The 22,685-nt window shown below is 38.5% G+C and overlaps 2 protein-coding genes across 7 annotated transcripts; one reads left to right on the forward strand and one right to left on the reverse strand.

Moving 5' to 3' along the window:
* Positions 1 to 1,592: 1,592 nt before the first annotated feature.
* eef1da (eukaryotic translation elongation factor 1 delta a (guanine nucleotide exchange protein)) lies at positions 1,593 to 13,498 on the forward strand. 6 transcript variants are annotated; one of them, XM_049597536.1, is made up of 10 exons: positions 1,614 to 1,713; positions 2,157 to 2,182; positions 3,701 to 4,318; positions 6,838 to 6,952; positions 9,134 to 9,190; positions 10,428 to 10,509; positions 10,605 to 10,693; positions 11,169 to 11,378; positions 11,820 to 12,014; positions 13,373 to 13,498. In XM_049597536.1, the coding sequence occupies exons 3-10, from the start codon at positions 3,732 to 3,734 to the stop codon at positions 13,409 to 13,411; spliced, it is 1,374 nt and encodes a 457-aa protein (XP_049453493.1). In that variant the 5' UTR covers positions 1,614 to 1,713; positions 2,157 to 2,182; positions 3,701 to 3,731; the 3' UTR covers positions 13,412 to 13,498. The 6 variants fall into 6 exon arrangements, with proteins under 6 accessions (XP_049453499.1, XP_049453496.1, XP_049453497.1 ...); XM_049597538.1 differs by lacking the exon at positions 3,701 to 4,318 and adding an exon at positions 3,025 to 3,060 and having other exon boundaries at positions 1,644 to 1,713; XM_049597540.1 differs by lacking the exon at positions 3,701 to 4,318 and having other exon boundaries at positions 1,611 to 1,713.
* On the reverse strand, positions 13,492 to 22,386 carry LOC125901697 (tripartite motif-containing protein 16-like). Its single transcript, XM_049597535.1, has 7 exons — positions 21,789 to 22,386; positions 19,518 to 19,604; positions 19,197 to 19,430; positions 16,391 to 16,550; positions 16,249 to 16,299; positions 14,198 to 14,260; positions 13,492 to 14,100 (listed from the first exon to the last, which is right to left on the reverse strand). The coding sequence occupies exons 1-7, from the start codon at positions 22,368 to 22,370 to the stop codon at positions 13,574 to 13,576; spliced, it is 1,704 nt and encodes a 567-aa protein (XP_049453492.1). The 5' UTR covers positions 22,371 to 22,386; the 3' UTR covers positions 13,492 to 13,573.
* Positions 22,387 to 22,685: the final 299 nt, after the last annotated feature.

The following is a 22,685-nucleotide window of genomic DNA, read 5'->3' on the forward strand; positions in this document are numbered from 1 at the left end:
AAATACAATCACAAGTACTGTAAGTAATCAGAAACTAGGGCAAGAAAATTCTAAATAATGTGGGAATGAATCAGTCGCTTACAGACAAACTCCTGACAAAAACAATGTCAAAGAAGGATGCTCACAGATTTGTCTTTCTGGCCTACAGTAGATCTCCTGTAAAGGATTAATCATAAATCGTCTGAGGTGGAGTGTACTGATGCCTTCATTTCAATTTAACGTTTGCTGCTTTTCCCACTTCTGTAAATATGAGATAAAAGTTAAAGTTAAAGTAAATTATTAGTCAGCCAGAGTGGTGGAAATGTGAATAAGATGTAGGTCGGATTATGTGACGTCCTCATCATGGGTTGAAATCCTTCTAATCATTTTGCACATGATGATAAAAGTCTGCCCTTTCTGCAAAACAGGGAGTTATGTGAGGATAGCTTTCTGAGGCTGTCAGAAGTAGCCTTATTCATCAATCTCTATTCAACAGGAAATATTTTAAGAGCTCATGCCACTCATTTTTAAGATTGTATCCTCAATTTTTCCTTTCAGGTTTCCACGTCATTGTAGATATTGTCTTTTCGGTGATAACTGTTTGTCGCATCATACAGCTGAAAACTCTGGGACAAGAGGTCAAAAATACATTATACATTATTACCCCTGGTGAGTTAAAGTCAGCTGTCAGTTACAGTCCTGACAAACAAACCTTATTTGTGTGTAACTGCAGTGCTTGGGTTGTGTAAAAATCCTGTTTATTGATGTTGGTTATATGATTTTTTTAAAGTGCCTTTTTAGAAATTTTTAGTCCTTGAAACATCAATTGTGGAGTGGTAGTTGATAAAACAAACACTTTTACATTCCTACCTTGCAATAAAAAATAGTGAAAAGCATAAACAACCGTGAAAACATCATAGACTACTACTACTTCTCATAGGCTATCTTAAATAAATCTACAAAAGCCACACTGAAACTAGCTGAATTCTGCTAAAATCAAAATTATATCAACCCAAATGACCTAGTCAGTGACTTGTGGTCAATACAAAATATTATCAAGAATATTCAGTAGCCTTGTTTATTTTTTTCTGAATTAATAGTCTGCTTAAATTAGCTAGACTGGTCTGCCCCCTGCAGGACAAGTGAGGAAAATCTGGCTCCACAAGAGTTTAAACTTGAGCTAAACTTTAAAATGTCAACATTTAGCACAGTTTTATTTTAAAAGATGCAGTCACAATAGTGAATTTGTCGAGATATAAAGTCAAAGTAAAAGGCTACATTGCGATATTGTTAAAACTTAGCATATAAATAAACAGTTATGTAGGTGGCTGTGCTCCAAAGCCTGTCAAAACATCATGTACATGACTGCTTCTAGCGGCCCGTTAACTGCAAGTCGCTTAGAATCCTGGGAAATGAAGTCTTCGGTCAAAATGGATCATACCAATCTGAAGGTGCTGTGTAAATAATGGCTAAAACGCAGAGCCAGTGTGATTTTCGGGGTTCACAGACACTAACTTGGTTTCTCGTGTGTTTTGATGTTATTAAACTTTTATTCTGATTTTAAAAATGCGCAAATCATCGCAAAAATCGTCGATAAGCTAACGGTCTCCCCCCTCTGTCACTGAAGAATGATGGCAACCCGCTAATGCACGTCCTCTTCTCCCGTCGGATTACAGCCGAGGCAGCACGCGAAGGGACGGTTACCGAGCCATAAAACGTCGAATAAAACAAAGAGTAAGTGCACAAGAGTTGTCATTTTACGACCAGTGTCGCAATAAAAACTGCACCATTTGCTAAAGCCCACAAAGTATTTTGAATTTAGAGTTTTCAAGCGCCACGTGGTCAAAGGAACTAGCTACAAGTTGCTGGTGCTGTCAGAAAAACTTGTGCCGCCTACCTAACTTTAGCCACTGCCAGGGTGAGCAGGCAACAGGTGAAATACAACACGAATTTCCACTTTTATTACGAACAGGGTAGCTGTACCATTTTCCTCATTTGTGACTGGTGTTAAACATGAACTGCCCACTGTGTAAGTGTTATTATCCCTCATTTCCAAAACTTGAGAGAATTATAGTCTGTTTTTACGGTAGTCCTCCTCAAACATGAATAATAATCCCACGGTGTTTCTCCCTAAAGGTTTGTAGTTTATGAGCATTTTTTGTATTGTCTCTCATTAGTTAGCACCCCATTCCAGTAACCAGAGGTGAGTGTTGGTGTTGCAGCTGCTTCTCAGCTGGTGCTCTTAACATATGCACTGGTTTATTGCAGTCATATGGTGTAGTGGTTGTATTTTGCAGTCAGTTGCTAGTTTATAAACAACACCTTGCTAAAACTAATGCAGACTGATACAGCTGGCCTGCAGTGAATCCTAAATTTATGGAGGTTAAAGTGTAGTCTTAATTGAAACTGTCTCAGTGAGGTGATGATTCAGCTTCATTGTCATTTTGGAGGAGGTAGTTGAGGTGCTGTTGAACTGTATTGCATTTTTACTGAGAGGTGTTTCCTTTACTCTTGTTGATATATGGGGACTAGGGATCTGTCATGTGTTTCTAATACCCATTAAAATTCTCAGAGCCCAATGTCACATATTCAGACTGCTTGCTACAACCTCCAAAACGACCATAAAGTTGAATTAACAACTTCATTGCAGTTCCACATGAAGTTAGGAGTTATTAAAGGGCTGTTCTGCATTAGTTTATGCTGGGTGTACCCAACAAACTGGCAACTGGGAGTGTATATCTGCACTAACAGTGCTATAAATAATGCATTGCTCATGTTTGCGTGTTGTTTTTGTAAAGTGACCCTTTATTATATGGTTATCTTTTTTTATTACATGCATGACAATATTAAAAGCATCTTTTGGTTGTGACATTTGCCTGCATGTTTAAAGGAGGTGCTGCTTGAAACATTGGATATTTTCAGTTTGATATTGAAGTAATCCAAAAGTGTTGATTGTTTTTAACAAAATTTACCAGACTTTTAAGATAATTCAAAGTTGTGTGGTTGTTTTTAATTCTTTTATATATTCCAAATGTTCCACATTAGGTAGCATAACTTATCCTCCAGCATGCCAAAACAAAGGTGAGCCAGACACTGTTTCACAGGTTGGATTTTTGGATGTTTCAAAAGAAACATTTAATGCATAAACACAGTGTTTCGTCATTTATTGGATGTGGCTGTGCTAAATTAAAAGTACTTCTTAATCATAAAATCATCATTGGAAAAAATAGTTTTACTTGATCGATTTTTAGATTTGAACTTTATATAGAGGAAACACTGCAAACTCATCCTAACCTAAACGTTGGCCATTTTCACCTGTCATTTGTATTTTTACATTATTTGTTTTTTTAACTCCAATGTGAGATTGATCAATGAACTGTGACAACTTGTTTGTGCATTATTCCATATCTTGAAAGCATAGCCTATATGAGGCTCTTTGCATTCTCAGCTTGATTCTTCTGTCCTCATATAAGCTAAGCTCATTCTAAACTCTTCCTGTAAAGGAAATTTTATAGCATTTTCTGGGAAAGTGTAAGCTTTTTGATCAATCCACCGTCTGTTTGCCCACAAGACCACATTGGCATCTCATATCAGCTGTTCCATGAACTTTCTTTGATGCATCTAACCAGCAGAGCTCCTTTTGTGGTGCTAACTTCACACTGAACTAATGGCTCTAGCTTCCACCTGTTGCTTCTTTTCTCTCATCCCGTAAAAACAAAAGTGAGTAGAGAGGAGACCCCTTTAAGAGAGAAATGGATCAGTCTTGGCCAAACCGTCAGCAAGGAGGTGTCCCTCAACATGCTATACCTATGGGGGCCTTCAGGCAGGGTAATAATCCCACTATGGAGAGAGCCATCAGCAGCGGAGACAAGGTCCAGTTTGAGAGGCTGCGGCGACGCACGGGTGTATCAGAGAGCTCTGGGGCTGAAGAGGAGTGGTTGAACACCTCCATGGAAGCAAGCAGCTCCTATGGTCAGAGCCCTACCCTCCACACCATGCATGCAGAGGGAAACTTGTACAGCCGCAGCCCCTTTGAGCATGCCGAAGAGAACTACAAACGCTGGCTTGCCTCTAATACCAATGGAGCGCAGTCTGCCTCTCCAAGGAGTCCAACCACCAGAGGCTACATGACCTTCCAGTCAAGACGCAGCCGCACTCAACAGCAGGATCAGGGACACCATGTCACCACTGTGAAAGCCTCTGGTACCCCCCACCGACTAATCACTAGAGGCCGCAATCGCACCTCCTCTGAGACCGAGCAGGGGGGCAAAGGCAGCAGGGGTCCGACCCAGAGGAAGAGGGGCTTCTCTGAGACGGAAAGCAGGCCCAGATGGGACAAGTATGGCACCTCTTACACAGGGAATGGGAGAGAGTTTCTTTAACTCCTATGATGATTTTTTTTTTTTTTTTTTTTTGTATTATTATTTGTTGTGTGTCACGCATCCTTGTTTGGCCTTTTTCAGTCATGCTAATTTGTGTATTGTGTGTAAAATTTTTGATATGCAGGTTTAGATGAGCCTTTGTTCAGAGTTTTTTGTTTAGGGTGCATTCAGGCTGATTTAAATACTCAAGAGGAAATAATCATAGCACCCTCATTCAACACTGAGGGTTTCAACAAAACCTCACCCAGCTTCTGCTACTGTGCAATGCAGCATCTTCTCAAGGTGCTGGGCTGGCTAACTGATTATGTGAACAATCATTGTGGCAAAAAATACAGTTAATTTCACAGTAATATCTTTCCAGATCTGTAAAATCCTCTCTGAGTATTATGAATTACTGTGTAGTGTTTTGATACCATATAAGCCTTTAATTTGTCTCACCAGTACCTGAAACAACACGCCTGCGTCATTGCAGCACCTTGCAATTTTTCAGTGGCCATCCTGCTATCACTAAGGGGGGTTGTTAGCTAGCAGCACCCAACCTTTTGTTCTATAATCCAGACTTTGCAGACCAGGCAACTGTGTTTCACTGACTGAGGAATGCGTAGATCCCTGTCTGCTGCAGTAACCTGTCAGCAGAATGAGAAGGCATACACGCACTTGTCTTTTTACTCACTGTTTTTAAATGTTGCTTTTGATTTTACAGAAGCTGATGCCAGTTATTTTGCCATTAATGTACCGTGTATATGATTGAAACTGTCTGCATTGTGCTTTGGTTTTGTCTCTCCCTGTTCCTCCCACAACTGCTTCTGTGGCTCTGCATGATGTTGTAACCTGCAATATATGGTGTCCTGGTGAAACATCTAATGAAGCCATGTTCTGTCGCTCATTTCCTGTCACTGATTGTGCTGGCTGTAACACCTTAACTCGTGGTCATGGCTGTTGGGTAGTAGATAAACTGTTGAATGCAAATCAATGATTAGTTAGTTTTCCAAGGTTTTAGAGAAAGTTGTTTTTAACCAGCTCCAAGAATTTTTAGATCAGGCCAACATTGGTGAATTGCTTCAGTCTGGTTTTAAGCCTCTTCACAGTACTGAAACAGCTCTTTTAAAAGTTTTTAATGATCTTCTTTTAAACCTTGATTCTGGTAACTGTGCCTTTTTAATTTTATTAGATCTCACAGCGGCGTTCGATACAGTGGATCACACTATTCTCCTGTCACATCTCGAGCACTGTGTGGGCATTAAAGGCTCCGCTCTGGAGTGGTTTAAATCTTACCTAGCTGATAGATCCTTCTGTGTGCAGTTGGGGCAGTTTTCCTCCTCAGTGGCCCCTCTGACCTGCGGGGTCCCCCAGGGGTCAGTTATAGGCCTTCTACTGTTCTCCCTATATATGCTACCCCTGGGGTCGATATTTAGGAAGCATGGTATTCCTTTTCATTGTTTTGCTGATGATGTGCAGGTGTACTTGCCATTAAAGGTTCCCTCCAAGGAATCCTTCCATGCTGTGTTTAATTGCATGAGGGACATTAAAACATGGATGGACCTAAATTTCTTAAAATTAAATGAAAACAAAACGGAGATTGTCCTGTTTGGTTGTCCTAACCTTGTCCAGGTTCTTGCCAGCTCCTTTGGCCCACTAGCACCCTGTATAGGTTCCCAGGCCAGAAACCTAGGTGTGATTATTGATGGGGCGCTTAAATTGGACAAGCAGGTCAGCTCTGTGGTTAAGGCTAGCTTTTTTCAGCTTCGGCTCCTAGCCAAAGTCAAACCTTATCTAAGAAGGGCTGATCTAGAAAAGGTTATCCATACGTTCATTTCATCACGGCCAATCAGAGCTTAACCGTCTACAGCTTGTGCAGAATGCAGCAGCTCGTCTCCTTACCGGGACAAAGAAATACGAGCACATGACACCAGTGCTCTCTTTGCTTCACTGGCTTCCGGTTAGGTACAGGATTGATTTTAAGATTCTTTTATTTGTGTTTAAGTCTCTGTATGGACTGGCCTCTGAATATTTATCCGACCTTATCAAGGTGCATCGACCCTCCAGAGCCCTGAGGTCAGCTGACCAGTTAGTTCTGGACGTTCCTCGATCCCTCTTAAAATCTAGACGAGATCGAGCCTTTACAGTGGTGGCTCCCACGCTGTGGAACGCTTTGCCTCTGTCTGTGCGGTCTGTGACTAGCGCCTCTATTTTTAAAACACACCTTAAAACCCACGTGTTTACCCTGGCTTTTGGCTGAGTTGAGTCACCTGTTGTTGTGTCTTGTTTTGTTTTGTTTTGTTTTCTTCTACCTCTCTGCTTTGTACTGTTTCTGCTTGTACTGTTTATTGGTGCTGATGATTTCATCTTGTAAAGCACTTTGGTTGGCCTTAGGCTTTTAAATGTGCTATATAAATAAACTTGACATTGACATTGACATTAGTTGATCTTTTTTGAGTTAACTTATCTGTCCTGAATTTCTGACTTCCCCCCTCAGTACCAACATGAGTGGACTGCAGTGCCTCGCCTCCGAGAACATCTGGTTCGACAAGCACCGCTATGATGAGGCAGAGAGGCGCTTCTACGAGGGAGTTAATGGACCATCTCAACAGGTAGAACAAGCAAAATTCCCATAAACTAGCTTTTCAACTTATGTTCAACATTTTGTACGCAGCCAAAAGCAAATGTGCTTTGTTTATTGTAGTTGACCTTTTTTTCTGTGTATCAATCTGATCATTTTTAGAAATAAATACATTTTGGTCTTTAGACGACCTTTATTTGCGACCCTCCTCTTGTCTCTTGGTGCCGTCTTTTGAAGTTCCTTTCACTTCCTGCCAGACGGCACCTCAGCTCATGCTGCCCTGTCAATCACTGGCCTGTTTAGCAATAGTTGCATCATCGTCAGCCCTCTGCAACCAGCAGCAGCTGTGTGCATGTGAGTTAAGCCACTCGATTTAGACGTGGCTCATCCTAGTGAGAGGGGTCAGGTGGTTTGGCAGCTGCCTCTGCCTCTCAGGCTGTCCAGGGCAGCAAAGAGCTTCTGCACAAGCCTGGGAAACAAAGGAGATTAGAGAATGATCACTTGTCTGTCTTTAAAGGATTGTTTCACGCAAATAACAATAAGCCATATCTTTTTAATTATTTGATTACAAGTAATTTTGGTTTCATGTGCTGAGACCTTGAGACATGTGCCTCTACTATGGACAAATACAAACGAGATGAGTGGAACATGTCTTTACAGAAACAACATCCTCTTTATTGAAGACTATCAAATCTTTGTTTCACTGGGCATATTTCTCAGGTGGAAAAAACTTTCAGTGGCAGTAGTTTTTGTTTTGGTACAACATGTACTCAAGTGACAGCTGCACTGTGAGAGTTGCAGGTCAGGTCGTCATCATGGGTTTGTGTTACCCTTTTGCCTGCTGCCAAAATGTGTTTAACCTTTGTATTGCATCATGAGGCACAACAAGATAAGCCCCGTAGCTCACATTTATTTGCTACTTACTTCAAATCCTTTAATGCGTGTCATCCTAAATGTCAGGTGTATGGTCCATCCTGCTTTTGTCTGTTTTGCATGCTGCTTTTTGTCTTTGTCTCTGCTCCCGCTTCATTACTGCTTTACCCACATATACCAGCAGGACGGAGAAGTTAATGCCATCCTGCAGGACATTGCTAAATCCCGACAGAATATCCTGCAGTCCCTCAATGGAGTGAGTACTGTGCTAAAAATGAGCCGCAGGCACACCCCCTGGAGTGGCAGGACTGTAGGCACTAATGTCAGCGTGTCAGCCCAAAAACAGGGGAATAACTGTTAAAATGAGAAATGGTGATTTAAATATAGTAACAACAAGTTCTTGGTGACATGTAAGCCTTACTATAGTCCCAGAAAGCCTTCAGCCTGCACTTGACAAGAAAAGTACTTTATGCATGCGACATTTTTTTGCTACAAGACACTTATTCTCCATTGCTCCTCTGCTTGCTTCTCCCATAATCTTTATTGCTGTTTGCATATATGTTTGTCTTTACATCAGTGTCATTTTCTATATTTTAAGTAGCTACATAAATGCTGTTCTCTTAATAGATAAGGTCACATAGTTTTAAGTCTGTCTAGAAACAATACTTGCATGCCCCTATGCACATTCAAAGCATTATTGGGAGCTGTAATTGTCCCTCCCATCCATACCGTCCAAACTCTTTCTTTGAATAACTACCTGCTACCTTTTCTCAGCAAGCAACGCTGTCTGTAGCAGCAACATTTATAGAGTTTCTTATGAAAAGCACTGGATTTTGTGCCTATCACCCATATTGAGGTAGCTGTAAGAAGGCATCTCTATGAAAAATGTGAACTTATCTTTTATTGTTAAGTTTAAGCACAATTTCATCAAAACAAAAAGAGCAACTGTTTTGTTTACAACAAAAGTTTTGGAGCATGTTTGCTGGAAACTGCTGCCCTGAAACAGTTAATGAGTGTCAGAAGCCCTGAGCAAGACACAAGTGGTTTCACAGCTGTGCATGTACTAAAGCAGAATAAAAGGTTCTGTAAAGTAGAGCTGCTGAATTGGTTGATATTTCCCATTTTGGCACTACAAGTGATTTATTACTTGATTATTTGATTTAGTTTTGAGGTAAAAAGCTGATTAATGCATTTCTTTGACAATGTTGACATCAGTTTCTGTCCTGTTACTGACTCCTCTGAAGTTGTAGCATCAGACTTTCTACCCACAACCAGTACTTTTCTTTTTGTCTTCGTGCTTCTCCCCCTTATCTTACACCTTGTACATCACTGGGTGCAGGTGAAATCAACCCTGCAGCACGCCAAAGGGCGCCAGCAGAAACGGCAGCACAGAAACGTAAGTCGTCCTCTTCCAGCTTTGCTGCTCAGGCCTGCCAACGCTACATGGCTGAGACAGGCAGCCGGGTGTGCTGGCTGTGTCCGCTGCTGCCTGGAGTGGAGTGTGCTACCTTTATCACAGCACTAAGATGTCTCATTCTGAACCACCATCCTGCATCCTGCATCTTTTTTTAGGTGTCACACCCACTAACTGATTCAGAGTGTATTAATTTGGGGCAGAAATTATGATCTTGATGTTTTTTCTGAATCTTGGGATCTTGGAATTCAAATCCGAATAAAATGCGAATAATTTTCATAAGTCAAATATTTCCTTTCAGCATCCTTTGTCTTGAAAGTTCAATTCTGTGAAAATGTGACGGAAAATGAAACTTCTGAATTAAAGGACCAGTGTGAAGGATTTAGTGGCATCTACCAGTGAGGTTACAGATTGCAACCAAATAAATACTCCATCCCTCACTCCTCACTTTCTAAGTGTGACAGAAAATCCACTGTAGCCTCAAGACAACATAAAAACACATGAGGCCCTCTCTAGAGCCAGTGTTTGGTTTGTTCGTTCTGGGCTACATTTCATTTTTTTTGCTAATGGATCCCCCTAAATCCTAAACACTGGTCCTTGAATTAATGACACTTAAAGGAATAGTTTAACATTTTGGGAAATACACTTATTCACGTTGTTGCTGAGAGTAGCATTAGAAGATTGATAACACTCATATCTGTCCTAGCTTAGCTTAGCACAGAGACTGGGTACAGGGTAACAGCTGGCTGACTCTGTCCAAAGACTCTAAAAAATTATCTCCACTAATATACACATTATATATAGTTACTTCAGTTCAAACACTCGTGTTTTGTTTCGCTGAAATTGTATCGATCTTCTTGTCTCTCTGTCTCTAAGAAAGCAAATGTATTTTTCCCAAAATGTGGAACTATTCCTTTCAGATGATAAATTGTGTGAAAAATAAGTTCTCATCAAAAATCTTTGCACACTTTGCCTGCATGCCGTCACCCTAAACAGTTGATTTTAACATCAGCATTGTGTGTGAAGTGTATCCAAGTAATTGTCAAGCAACGGATGTTTGCCTTGCATGTGTTTCTTTTCAAACCTCACCATTATTTATTTTATTTTGCTGGCTTCCCCTCTTTGGGCTTAGACTGGCTCTCGACCTGGATGAGAGTGCGTTTGCATTGTCACCTGCAACATGACACCTGCTAATTAATGTGTGTTTATCTTTCCGCAGTCATCCTCACATGCAGGAGGAGACCAGGAGCTGGTTTCACGCATGAAGAGCATGGAACTGGAGAACCAGACTCTGCACAAAGGCGTGTGTCTCAGTGTTTCATAATGTCTTCCTAAGCATTTGCTCACCTATTACTCTGTATTCATACTTAATATTCCTATTGTCTTTACTTGTTAGTGGTTGCAGAGATGAGGGCAGCCCTGCTGAAGCTGGAGTCCAGAGTGGCTGTGCTGGAGAAGAACCCAGCAGCTGTCCCATGTGCTAAGGTAGATAATTAAGAAATTAGTATTTTGTTTTTTCTCATAGATTGTACATTACTACTTGCTTACGTTTATTAAGCTATAAAACAGATGTCTGAAAGATGCAAGACAGCCTTGTCTCTCTGGAACAATTTGAAATTAAATCATCTACTTTGTGACATGTGTTAGGACTCAATTAGAAAACAGCTCATTGTTTCACAGTGGCAAATAACTTTCCTGTCTTTTATTGTTTTTGATCATAAATACCCTCTTTGATGTTTTGTTTAGCTATTATTGTTAGTTTTGTTCTGTATAGGTGGATGTTGTCTCACCGCCTTTTGACTTCTTTCCTCCCCTGCCCATCCTGTATCTACTGATGCTTTATAGTTGTATGATGTTTTAATCGTTTGAACAAATGAAATAAAGAAAGAGAAAGGCTTACTGCCTTACTATCTTATTGTCACTGCACTGATTCTCCTGTCCTTTCCAATGTTTCGACCAGGCTGTTACAGTCCAGGCTGCTCCAGCCAAACAGGTAAAGGTCGAAAATGGTGGTGATGACGAAGACGACGACATTGACTTGTTCGGCAGTGATGAGGAAGACGAGGAGGCAGCACGCATCAAGCAGGAGCGCCTGGATGCTTATGCAGCCAAGAAGTCCAAGAAACCTGCCCTCATCGCCAAGTCATCTATCCTGTTGGATGTTAAGCCCGTACGTGTCCTCTTGATCATGTAATCATCATGTAGCTCTTATTAATATGCTAGTTTCATTGCAGTTGTGTTCTCATATAAAGAAGCCACAGTTGATTAAAATTAGGACATTTGTGTTCTTAGGATATGAATTTATTGATATACTGATTGACTTTTTTTCTTGTTTGGGAAAAGGTGGAAGAAAAACTTGCAGGAAGTTTGGACGTTTTGTCCTTTAATTTCATCGTATTAGATCTACTTCAATATTTTCAAATCAGAAACACAAGATATCAATTAACTGAACTCCAACAAAATCACAATTTAAACATGCATGTCATCAAAATAGGGAAGTAAACCGTGTCATTCAACTTGTGATGTTTTGCTGCAAACTGTTGAACTGAGTCTTTATGGCTTTCATTAAATCAGTGCTCTTTGTGTCCCTTCCCTCCCTGTGCTCCCTTAGTGGGATGATGAGACTGATATGGCGAAGCTGGAGGAGTGTGTGCGCTCAGTGCAGATGGACGGGCTCCTGTGGGGAGCATCCAAACTGGTGCCAGTGGGCTACGGCATCAAGAAGCTGCAAATCAACTGTGTGGTTGAGGACGACAAAGTAGGCACTGACATCCTCGAAGAGGAGATCACTAAGTTTGAAGACTATGTAAGTAACAACCACTTCAATATAACTTGTTCACCCTAATGAAATATATGAAATGATTTCACATACCTTGAGTGGTATCGAGCAATGTTGGGTAGCTCTGATTTAAGACATCTATCTTGTACATTTCTGGCTCCAAACTTTGGAGCTAAATGGAATTTAATTTGTAGTGCTCACAAAATTGGAAAATTCCAGTACAAGATTCAACAGCAACATATATACACAAGAAATAAGGTTACAAAGGTAATTTGAGAACTTGTCTAGCTGCATTGCAGTAATCTGGTTATTTTAAATCTGTGTATACAGCACCAGTCGAAAGTTTGTTGACTTATTATGACTTTTTTTTTTCATTATACTATATACTATGACATTTTTATGACTTTTTCATGACTTTTTCTCAACATACTATGACATTTTTATGAAATTTTTCTCGACACACTATACTATGACATTTTTATGAAATTTTTCTCAACATACTATACTATGACATTTTTTATGACTCTTTTCTCGACATACTATAGTATGTAGTAGTAAACTTTGAGAACCCCTGATCTAATGAGGTGTTGCTGCTTAATGTCTTTTTTTCCTCAAAATAATTGTCCAATGCAGTGAGTATCACAGATTAAATTCCATTCTCTTCCACTGTATTGGGGTGGAGGCAAAAATATATCTCACATATTTGTGATTTGGGGTTACCCAAACTTAAAATGTATCTTCTCCCAGGAAAAAATAGTCGCGTCTATGTCTATGTTTTTTTGCTAAATATGCTTGTTCCTTTCTGGTGGAGAGTTAAATAAATCTGTCCATGAAATGTAAGGCTTTAGCCAATAAGCTTACTCCAGCACAATATCAAGAAGTTTAGGGGAGTAGCCAGCAAAATCTGCCTACTAGCACCAGGGTTATGTGTGCATTTCTTGGCTGAGAGTACATAACCTTCTCTAAAATGGCGTATGAGGTTTCTACACTAACACTTTTTCTATGATGTAAACAAAGATACAGCATGTAAATTAGTGAGCATTAGAGGTGGTTGTAGGTGGATTTTGTAACCTCTGGAAAGAGCCAGGTAAGATGCTGTCTGCTGGCTGTCACTTAAGATTGATACCACAGTCTTATCTATGTTATCTAAATTTCTGCTGGAAAGCGAATAAGCGTATTAACAAAAATGTAAAACTTTTGCTTTACATGTTGAGAGGGAATAATATACATGAATCATGAAAAAACTCAGTTTGTGGATGGGTTTGTCATTAAATGCTTTATTATTGACTTTAAATAGAATAACGTTAATAGCACAATAAATCACTTTTTAACATAATATCACATAAATATACAGATTGACTTTTTTCTCTTTTCTCCCTCTGCAGGTCCAGAGTGTCGATGTCGCCGCCTTCAACAAGATCTAAGCTCCACCAGCTGTTAACTAGCTCCACCAAAGTGTTTCTGCTGCTCCAGGCTTGCACGGTTATTAAAATGCTGCATTTTGAGCACAACCCTGTCTGTTTCATTATTATTCTCAAACAAATATTTTCAACTCCACACACACTTGAGAACTGCTATGCTTACAATTAAGGAGAGCACAGCCTCAAAGAAGAGCTCAAACCCACCCAAAATCCTGGGTATACCGGCTGGGTGAATGTAGCCTTGACTTTATGGAGCAAAACCATTGTATCAGAAACATTATAGAAAGACAAAGTCCCACCCCTGAAGTCCAGATACACTCCTATCCTGCTGCAGCAAGGTGTGGTGATGCTCACTCTCTCCTTGTTGTGCTGAAATGAGCACTCTGAGTAAGAGCAGTCCAGGCTCCAGGATTTGGAGTTGTGTCCAAGCTTGCAGTCACTCCCTTCTCCACTCCTGCCCATGTTTTTGTAGCAGACACCGATGGAAACCCCTCCATTACCAGCCCACTCCACCTCCCAGTAGCAACGTCCAGCCATTCCAGCTTTGCACAGCACCTGGGCCCAGCTGGTGAAGCGATGTGGGTGGTCAGGGTAGGGCTGTGGCTCTAAGCGTGTGGTCACCCCTCTTCGACCATCAGAGAAGCACAGATAAGGGTTGGCTGTGTTTGGGTCCAGGCTTATATCGTTGTAATCTAAAATAACAGTGGATGCACATTGTTAAATACCAACCATCAGTCCTTGGATTCATAAAGATGGATGTCAGTAATCATATCAAACAATTTTACTCACAGTGTAGAAAATCAGCTCTCATCTTGGGTTCTGAGTCGTATGGTATTTCAGTGTCTTTTGATACTAAAAACATAAATGGGATATTATAACCATGACTTTTTAAAGGACAACACATTTTAAATTACTTTATGGCATTTTTATGACTTTTCATGACATACTATACGATGACATTTTTATGATGTTTTTCATGTCATGAAAAACAAAAAAAGTCATAGTATAATATGTCATGAAGTTACAGAAAATGTCACAGTATAGCATGTCATGAAAAGTCATAAAAATGTCATAACATTTAATAAAAAAAACATCACAGTATGCTATGTCATGAAAAAGTTGAAAAAAACAACACTGTAGTATGTCAAAAAAAGTCAAACATATCTCATGAAAAATGTCAGTATAGTATATCATGAAAAAAGTCAACATCATAGTATGGTATGTAATGAACAAGTCATAAAAACAGCATAGTATGTCATCAAAAAATTAAAAAAACGTCATAGTATAGTATGTCATGAAAGAATCAAAACATCATAGTTTGAATGTCATGAAAAAGTCATGAAAAAACATCATAGTATAGTATAGTATGTTGTCAAAATGTCATAAAAAACATAGTATTGTATGTCATGAAAAAGCCATAAAAAAAACTTCATGGTATAGTATGTAGCGAAAAAGTCATAAAAATGTCACAGTATAGTATGTCATAAAAAGTCATAAAGAACATCATACTAATGTATGTCACAAAAAAGCCACAAAAAAAGTCATAGTACTGTATGTCATAAAAAAGACACAAAAAATGTCATAGTATAGTATGTCGAGAAGAAGTCATAAAAATGTCATAGTATAGTATGTCGAGAAAAAGTCATAAAAATGTCATAGTATAGTATGTCGAGAAAAAGTCATAAAAATGTCATAGTATAGTATGTCATGAAAAAGTCATTAAAAAACTTCATTGTGTAGTATGTTATGAAAAACATTAAAAAAAAGTCATAGTATAGTATGTCATGAAAAAGTCAAAAAAAAGTTATAGTATTGTATGTCATCAAAATGTCATTAAAAAATGTCAGTATGTTGTCAAAAAATGAAATGAAAGTCATAGTATAGCATGTCATAAAAAACTAAAAAAAAAAGGTCATAGTATAGTATGTCCAGAAAATCATAAAAAAAAGTCATAGTATAGCATGTCATGAAAAATCATAAAAAAAAAGTCATGGTATAGTATGTCATGAAAACAATAATAACAAACGTCATAGTATAGTATGTCATAACAAAGTCATAAAAAACATCATAGTAATGTATGTCATAAAAAAGCAACAAAAAAAAGTCATAGTACTGTATGCATCTCACACTCTTTGTATGGAAATGAAGAGACGCTCTTCTGCAGTGACATACAACACAACCAAATGAAAAGAGGACCTCATTAAAAAATGTCATAGTATTGTATGACATGAAAAAGTCATAAAAAAAGTTATAGTATAGTATGTCGAGAAAAAGTCATAAAAAAAGTCATAGTATAGTGTGTCATGAAAGTCATAAAAAAAGTCATAGCATAGTATGTCAAGAAAGTCATAAAAAACGTCATAGTATAGAATGTTACGAAAAACCTCATTTAAAAAATGTCATAGTACAGTATGTCATGAAAAAGACATAAAAAAAGTCATAGTATAGTATGTTATGAAAAGTTATAAAAACGTTCTAGTATGTCATGAAAAGGTCATAAAAATGTCATAGTACAGATTGTCCTAAAAATTGTCATAAAACAAGATATAGTATTGTATGTCATGACAAACGTCAGAAAATGTCACAGTATAGCATGTCATAGTATAGTATGATAGTGAGAACACTCACTGTTATCTTAAAAATGTTTTGTTTTGTTTTATTATAATATATATACACATATATACACAATATATTATATATATATATATATATATATATATATATATATATATATATATATATATATATTTTTGAAAGACTTATATATATATGATATATATATATATATATATATATATATATATATAGGAGTCCTGTATATACTATATATATATACATACCTTTAGTCTTTTCAGAGGTTTTATGATTGCTGGTTTCCTTCAATGAAATTACTGCAAATGCAGACAAATAAACAGTGAGTATTTACTGTTCACAAAATAATCATGTTTGTAGTAATCAGTGGGGAAAAAAGAGACATCATACCTTTATCAGAGATTCTGCTGAATTCTCTTTCAAGTGTGTCATCCAGACTGTCTTTGAGATCAACCAGGGCTCCTCTCAAGGTTTTGTACATCAAATATTGAAGTGCGTCAGTGCTGGGCATCTCCACACTCTTTGTATGGAAATGAAGAGACTTGCTCTTCTGCAGTGACATGCAACACAACCAAATTAGAGGACAGTATTTGAATTCAAACACAATAGCCCTGATAACAAAACACAAAGGAATCATGCAAGTCATTAAATCGTCATGAAACTATACAAAAAGTTTGCGCTGCACAACTGATTGTTGACTGTTTCATGTGTTACATTCTGTCATTTATCATAACTTTATTAAACAGAGTTTGACACAACACACAAGGCAACAAACTGCAAACAAATAAATGAATGTTGAATGTTGTAACGCTCCAGGGTGCTTAACATTTGGAATAAGGTTATGTCACATCTTGGTAAAACCAATTATTTTAATGTATCAGACAAACTCTGTAACTCTAAGAGATCTTTGTCAAATACAATATTGTCTCATTACTATGACAGAAATGTCTAACATAATCAACACCTCAGTGGGTGAAAGAATCACATTTTGGAGGGAAAGACCAGACTGCTGAATATAAATCTTCCTGGCAGCCTTTCATACAATACTTCAAAAAGACTTATTATCAATAAAAGAGATCCTGTATTAGAGTTGGGAGCCACATCAGTGCTAAGCAGGCACCAGATATCAAATACGTGCATGACTGTGATAGTGAGCCAACACTCACTGTTATCTTAAAAATGTTTTGTTTTGTTTTATTATAATATATATATACACATATATATATATATATATATATATATATATATATATATATATATATATATATATATATATATATCAATTTATAAAGCCCAATATCACAAATCACACCTCCAGGCTTTAAGGGCATATGACATCCTCTGTCCTTATGACCTCGGCAGATGAAGGAAAATCACCGGACCTGAACCCTTTAATCGAGATGGTTTGGGGTGAGCTGGAAACCTCAGAGTGAAGAGCAACTGAGGAGGGATCCTCTTCCAGGACAAGTGCTAAACACCTCTGCAATAGATGTCAAGACAGAACAAATCAACATAATAAATTAACAGTAATCCATATGACAGAGAGAGAGAGAGAGAGAGAGAGAGAGAGAGAGAGAGAGAGAGAGAGAGAGAGAGAATATAAAACATGTTTTCAGTTATTTCACCTTTTTGTTAAGTACATTATTGAAATGTAATCATTCATAGTTTTGATGCCTTCTGATTATATATATATATATATATATATATATATATATATATATATCTTTCTGAGAAGGCCTGAACTAAACGTTGAAAATGACATGTGTTGCATGTAAATACATAATAGCTACTGTGACATAAATAAATAAAATGAATAAGGATGACTCAGTTAAAATCATGCAGAAACCTTTCAACAAACTATGCATGTAAAGGCCCCGTCTCCTGATTTATTTCTAAAGGAAGTGGTAGACGTACTTCTATATTTTAGTGAAATGGCAACATTACAGTGTAGGAATACCGTTGCAAGTAAAAGTCCTATATTTAAAATTGTAATTTAGTAAGTGTCAAAGTATACTTAAAGTACCAAAAGTAAAAGTATTCATCATGCAGAATGGCCCATTTCTGAGTAATTCAAGTTATTGTATTGGATTGTAATATATTAATGGATCAAAGTGTACATCCCCTTAATATTATAGCTGGTAAATGCTGGGCTAATTTAAATTTGTTTATGAATATTTAAAGTCTCAATATACAGTAAAGCTACAATAATTTGTTTAGTTGGCAACTATGAAAATAATCGCCAACTATTTTAATTAGCGATTAATCTGATTGATTTTTTTGTTGTTTTTTTTAATAAAAATAGCAAAAATTCTTTGATCCCAGCTTCTTAAATGTGAATATTTTCTGAATTCTTTACTCTTCTATGACAATGAACTGAATTTTTGGGGGATGTGGACAAAAAAAGGCATTTGAGGACATCATCTTTGAGCTTTAGAAAATTATGACCAATATTTTTCACCATTTTCTGACATTCTATGGACTAAAAAACTAATCAGCTGATTCAGAAAATAATCCATACAATGTGTATTAAACAACATTAAAAATACTTTTCCCTGTCTGTATTCATTTTTTTAATTAAGAGATGAAAATTATAATTTAAGAGATAAAGTGAGAGCCAATGTAAAATAAAGATGTGTTTCAGTTTTGGGAGTCAAACTATGGGATGGACTGAAATTGTGCGCTCTCTGTTGAGTTTTAAAAAGCCTTAAAATGGAAAATGATTGAAATGTAAAAGAACTGAGGATCATAATTTCAAATATGATGTATTTAATTATTAATTTGTTTGCATAGTTGATATTTTGGGTTATCCTTTGGTTGATATAAGATAAGCCTTGGGCTTCATTTCGGTTATTGACTGTGAGAAAATGTGTATGAAATAATCTTTGTTTCTCCAGATGTGTGACTGAAATAAAAATTATCCCTTCAGTCATCTACAATAAAAATAGCTGCAGCCCAAATATACACTAATAATTAGAGAATGTATTCATTTAAAATAATGTATAATATTATTTCTGTTATTAACTTGAATCTGGAAAGTAACCTGTCACCTGTAAAATAAAAATAGGAAACACTTCAGTAAAGTACCTCAAAACTGTATTTAAGTGCAGAACTTGAGTAAATACACTTAAGGTGATAAGTGACATGTTTGGACAAAACTTTTCCCACATCACTGGCCGAGTTATGTGTTGTTCCATACCTGAAGGAAGTGGACGTGGTCCTCAGTGTGAGAAATCTTCTCCAGCTCAGCGTTGCTCCTCCTGAGCTCCAGGATCTCTCTCTGTACCTTCTCCAGCAGCTCCTCAGCCTGACTGACAGCCGCTCTCTCCTGGACTCTCATCACCTCCTTCACCTCACTGCTTTGTTTCTCTATGGAGCGGATCAGCTTGGAGAAAACCCTCTCGCTCTCCTCCACTGCTGCCTCTGTAGAGTGCTGTGGAGGTTCAAAACCTCCTGTTTTAACTGTACAGGCTTTATGTCAACGACATGTTTAAAGCTCCTGTGTTTTAAATGCACTCACCTTGATATATCTGACAACATATCGGAGTTCCTTCTCGGCATCCTTCAGCTTCTGCACAGACTTCAAAGAGCATTCTTGGAGTTTTTTCTGAGAGAATACAAAAGATGAATATCACACAGTGCAGTCCCTCAGGCCGCTCGCACCAATACAGTTTTTTCTCCACTTTCAAGATGGGAAGTTTTTAATTTGAAATCAAAGGACAGTATTGCAGTCGAAGGCCGTTGGTCTGTTGCCCTCAACGTCTGACACAGTAACATCAGAGCAAAAGATATGGCTGCAGGACCAGGGCACATTTTACACTTCCTGTATTTAATATTTGAAATGCTGAAACCTTTAAGTAATGCCATAAATCCTTAAGGGTCTTTTTTGTCTCATTTGTAATGTCTCTTAACCCCAAACAGAATCAGAGTCAGTGACACCACTGTCTTTTTCATACAACAAGGTTTAAAGGGTACTCCAGCACTTCTAAATGGTTTCAGTAAGACTGTGATAACTCAGTCAAATCTGTCCTTAATCTTCATGGGGATATCTTTGTATCCGATGTCCATCACAAATACATCATCACATTTAAAGTTTTCTTCAGGATCAAAGACCTGCCTTTACATCCATGGGTACTGCTAATGGTTAATTCAGCATACTTTTAATGGTGCTAATTTTCCAAAATGAATTACAAAAATACCAAATGCATGGCAGCAACATAACACTTCCTGTTTACATCTCCAGGAGCATTGTGGGAACAGTAGGTCCAAAACTTTGTAGCCCAGTAAGCTGGTAAATATCAAACTCCTGTTTCTCTCAACCATCAATCCCCAGTCATGGAAGGTAACTAGGTTCAGTTTCTCAAGTACAGTACTTAAGCATAATTATTTTTATTTCAAAATATTTTCATCAAAGTTTTAAAAAAGGAATATAAAGCCAGGGTTGGGCAGACACATTCCACGGTGCCACTCAGTATGTATCAGTGTGCAGAACAAACAAAAGATGACATGACCCTGAGGCGATTACAGGAAGGTAGGTAGGACTTTTCAGATTACCCGGAATTCTTGAGGGGCGGGGCTGTGTGCTGAAGAACGCTGATTGGTGGAACACACACTTGCAGCGTTACGCACTTCCTGGCACAGGCAGTCGCTGCAAACTTTACTTAATTTCTACAAGTGTCACTTCGTTTGGGTTTTGATTAAGGATGGGTACCAAAACCTGATACTAAATCAGCCACGGAGCTAAATTACCAGAGGCCTTAGTATTGATAAGCGCTAACGCTATCAGTTCTTTTGTGCCGGCGCTGAACTCCTACACACACACACACACACACACACACACATCCACACATACACCGACGCGACTCGGTAACCGGTGAACAGCCGAGCGGCCGCGGTGGAAATGAAGTGAAGACAACTCGAAAATGACTCGAGTTGATGGCAGCTACACTTTTACTGTAAGTGACATTAACCCTTATCGAGTAAGAAGCCAATACTTTATCAATACATGTGTTCAGCAGCATGAACATGTAAACACGCAGACAGTGATATTCAATATGCTCCGTCCACAGTCTCTCATCCACCGACACTTACGTTATGTCTTACACGAGGACATCACGCTAGTTCAGCTGATAGCGAATTGTTACTAAAAAGCTCAAATGACAGCTGTCTGTATGTAGACTAACTTAGTTTGACACTTGACACTGACTCTCTACACCAGCATGTAACCAGCCAATAAGCTGGTGGAGCCAAATACAGGGCTCACGCTGAATCATCTACGTCATCACGCTAATTTGAATAAATTTCACGGAACTTTGAGGTGCAGTGGAAACGCAAATCACACAGATTACCAGGAATTATTTTACCCAGGTAAATAAATTCCTGGGAATAAAGGTTCCTGGAAATGTTGGTGGAAAAGGGGCTAATGATAATTAGTAATACTTCTGTACTTTAATTTAAGTAGCTTAGGATTTTGAACTTTTACTAGTAACACAGATTTTTACTTTGGGGCATTCAAAATTTTAGAAAACATCTAAATACGTCTTCTGCCATTGTTAAATCCCACCTAACCAGGTTACAGCTAAAATAACCCTGATTATGTCATAGTGATGTCATCAGGGTCAATTCCTCAGACTTGACAAACCAAATACTTATAAATCCTGTCTGAATACTGGTCCAAAGTCTTACAAGATGCTTTATATATGTAAAACTCTAAAATAAAAAGGAAGTTGTAATCTGAGTTTATCTAACTGTAAATCAAGCTGACACAGGGGGGAAAAAAAAGTTGACTCACCTGTTGTGTTGCTCTCTCCTCCACCACTGACACTGTGTCATGGCCCTTGTGTCTGTCTTTGACACACTGGGAACACACACACTGCTGGTCGGTGCGACAGTACAGCCTCAGTGATTTCTCATGATGTGGGCACAGCTTCTCTCTCAGCTCCTCTACAGCTGGGACCAGCTTATGGGCCTTGCCACGAAAGCGTTCTTCATGGACTCTGGAGTGAGCCCCACAGTAAGACTCGGCGCACACAAGGCAGGATTTAACAGCTTTGCTTTTCCTCACAGTGCAAACACTGCATTTCACTTCCTCTGGTTTGGCCAAGTGTTGAGCTGCAGGTTGAAATCCAGACTGCTGAAACTTCTCCACCAGCTCTGCCAGAACTGTGTTCCTGCTCAGCAGAGGTCTGGGGTTAAACGCCTGCCTGCACTGTGGACAGCTGTACTGGCCTTTCTGCTTGGGCCTGTTCCAGTAGTCTTCAATGCAGTCCAAACAGTAGCTGTGTCCACAGGGGATCGTCACCGGGTCTCTTAAAACCTCCAAGCACACTGAACAACAAAACTGGTCTTGCTCAATAGAAATAGTGGCTGCCATTTCCTCCACGCTCTGAACAGAAACTGGAAGGGACAAAGATGGGCGTAGCTCACAGGTGTGTTGATTACAGCTTCTCAGGTTTCACCTGCTGCACCCTGTGGCCTCCAATCACAACCCTGACACCAGGAAATAGGCTGTCCCTGATAAACTGTACAAAGATCAACTTTCTATTGAACCACCTCCTCTAAGTGTACTTAAGATATGTTCATATTAGATGCACTAACATGAGTTCAAGTTATTTGACACATAACATTTTACACAAAAGCTCTGCAGTGTGCCTGCGTGCAAAGTCAACCTGTTCTTCCACTCCTGTAC

Source organism: Epinephelus fuscoguttatus, linkage group LG15, assembly GCF_011397635.1.
Source record: "Epinephelus fuscoguttatus linkage group LG15, E.fuscoguttatus.final_Chr_v1".
Lineage (NCBI taxonomy): Eukaryota > Metazoa > Chordata > Actinopteri > Perciformes > Serranidae > Epinephelus > Epinephelus fuscoguttatus.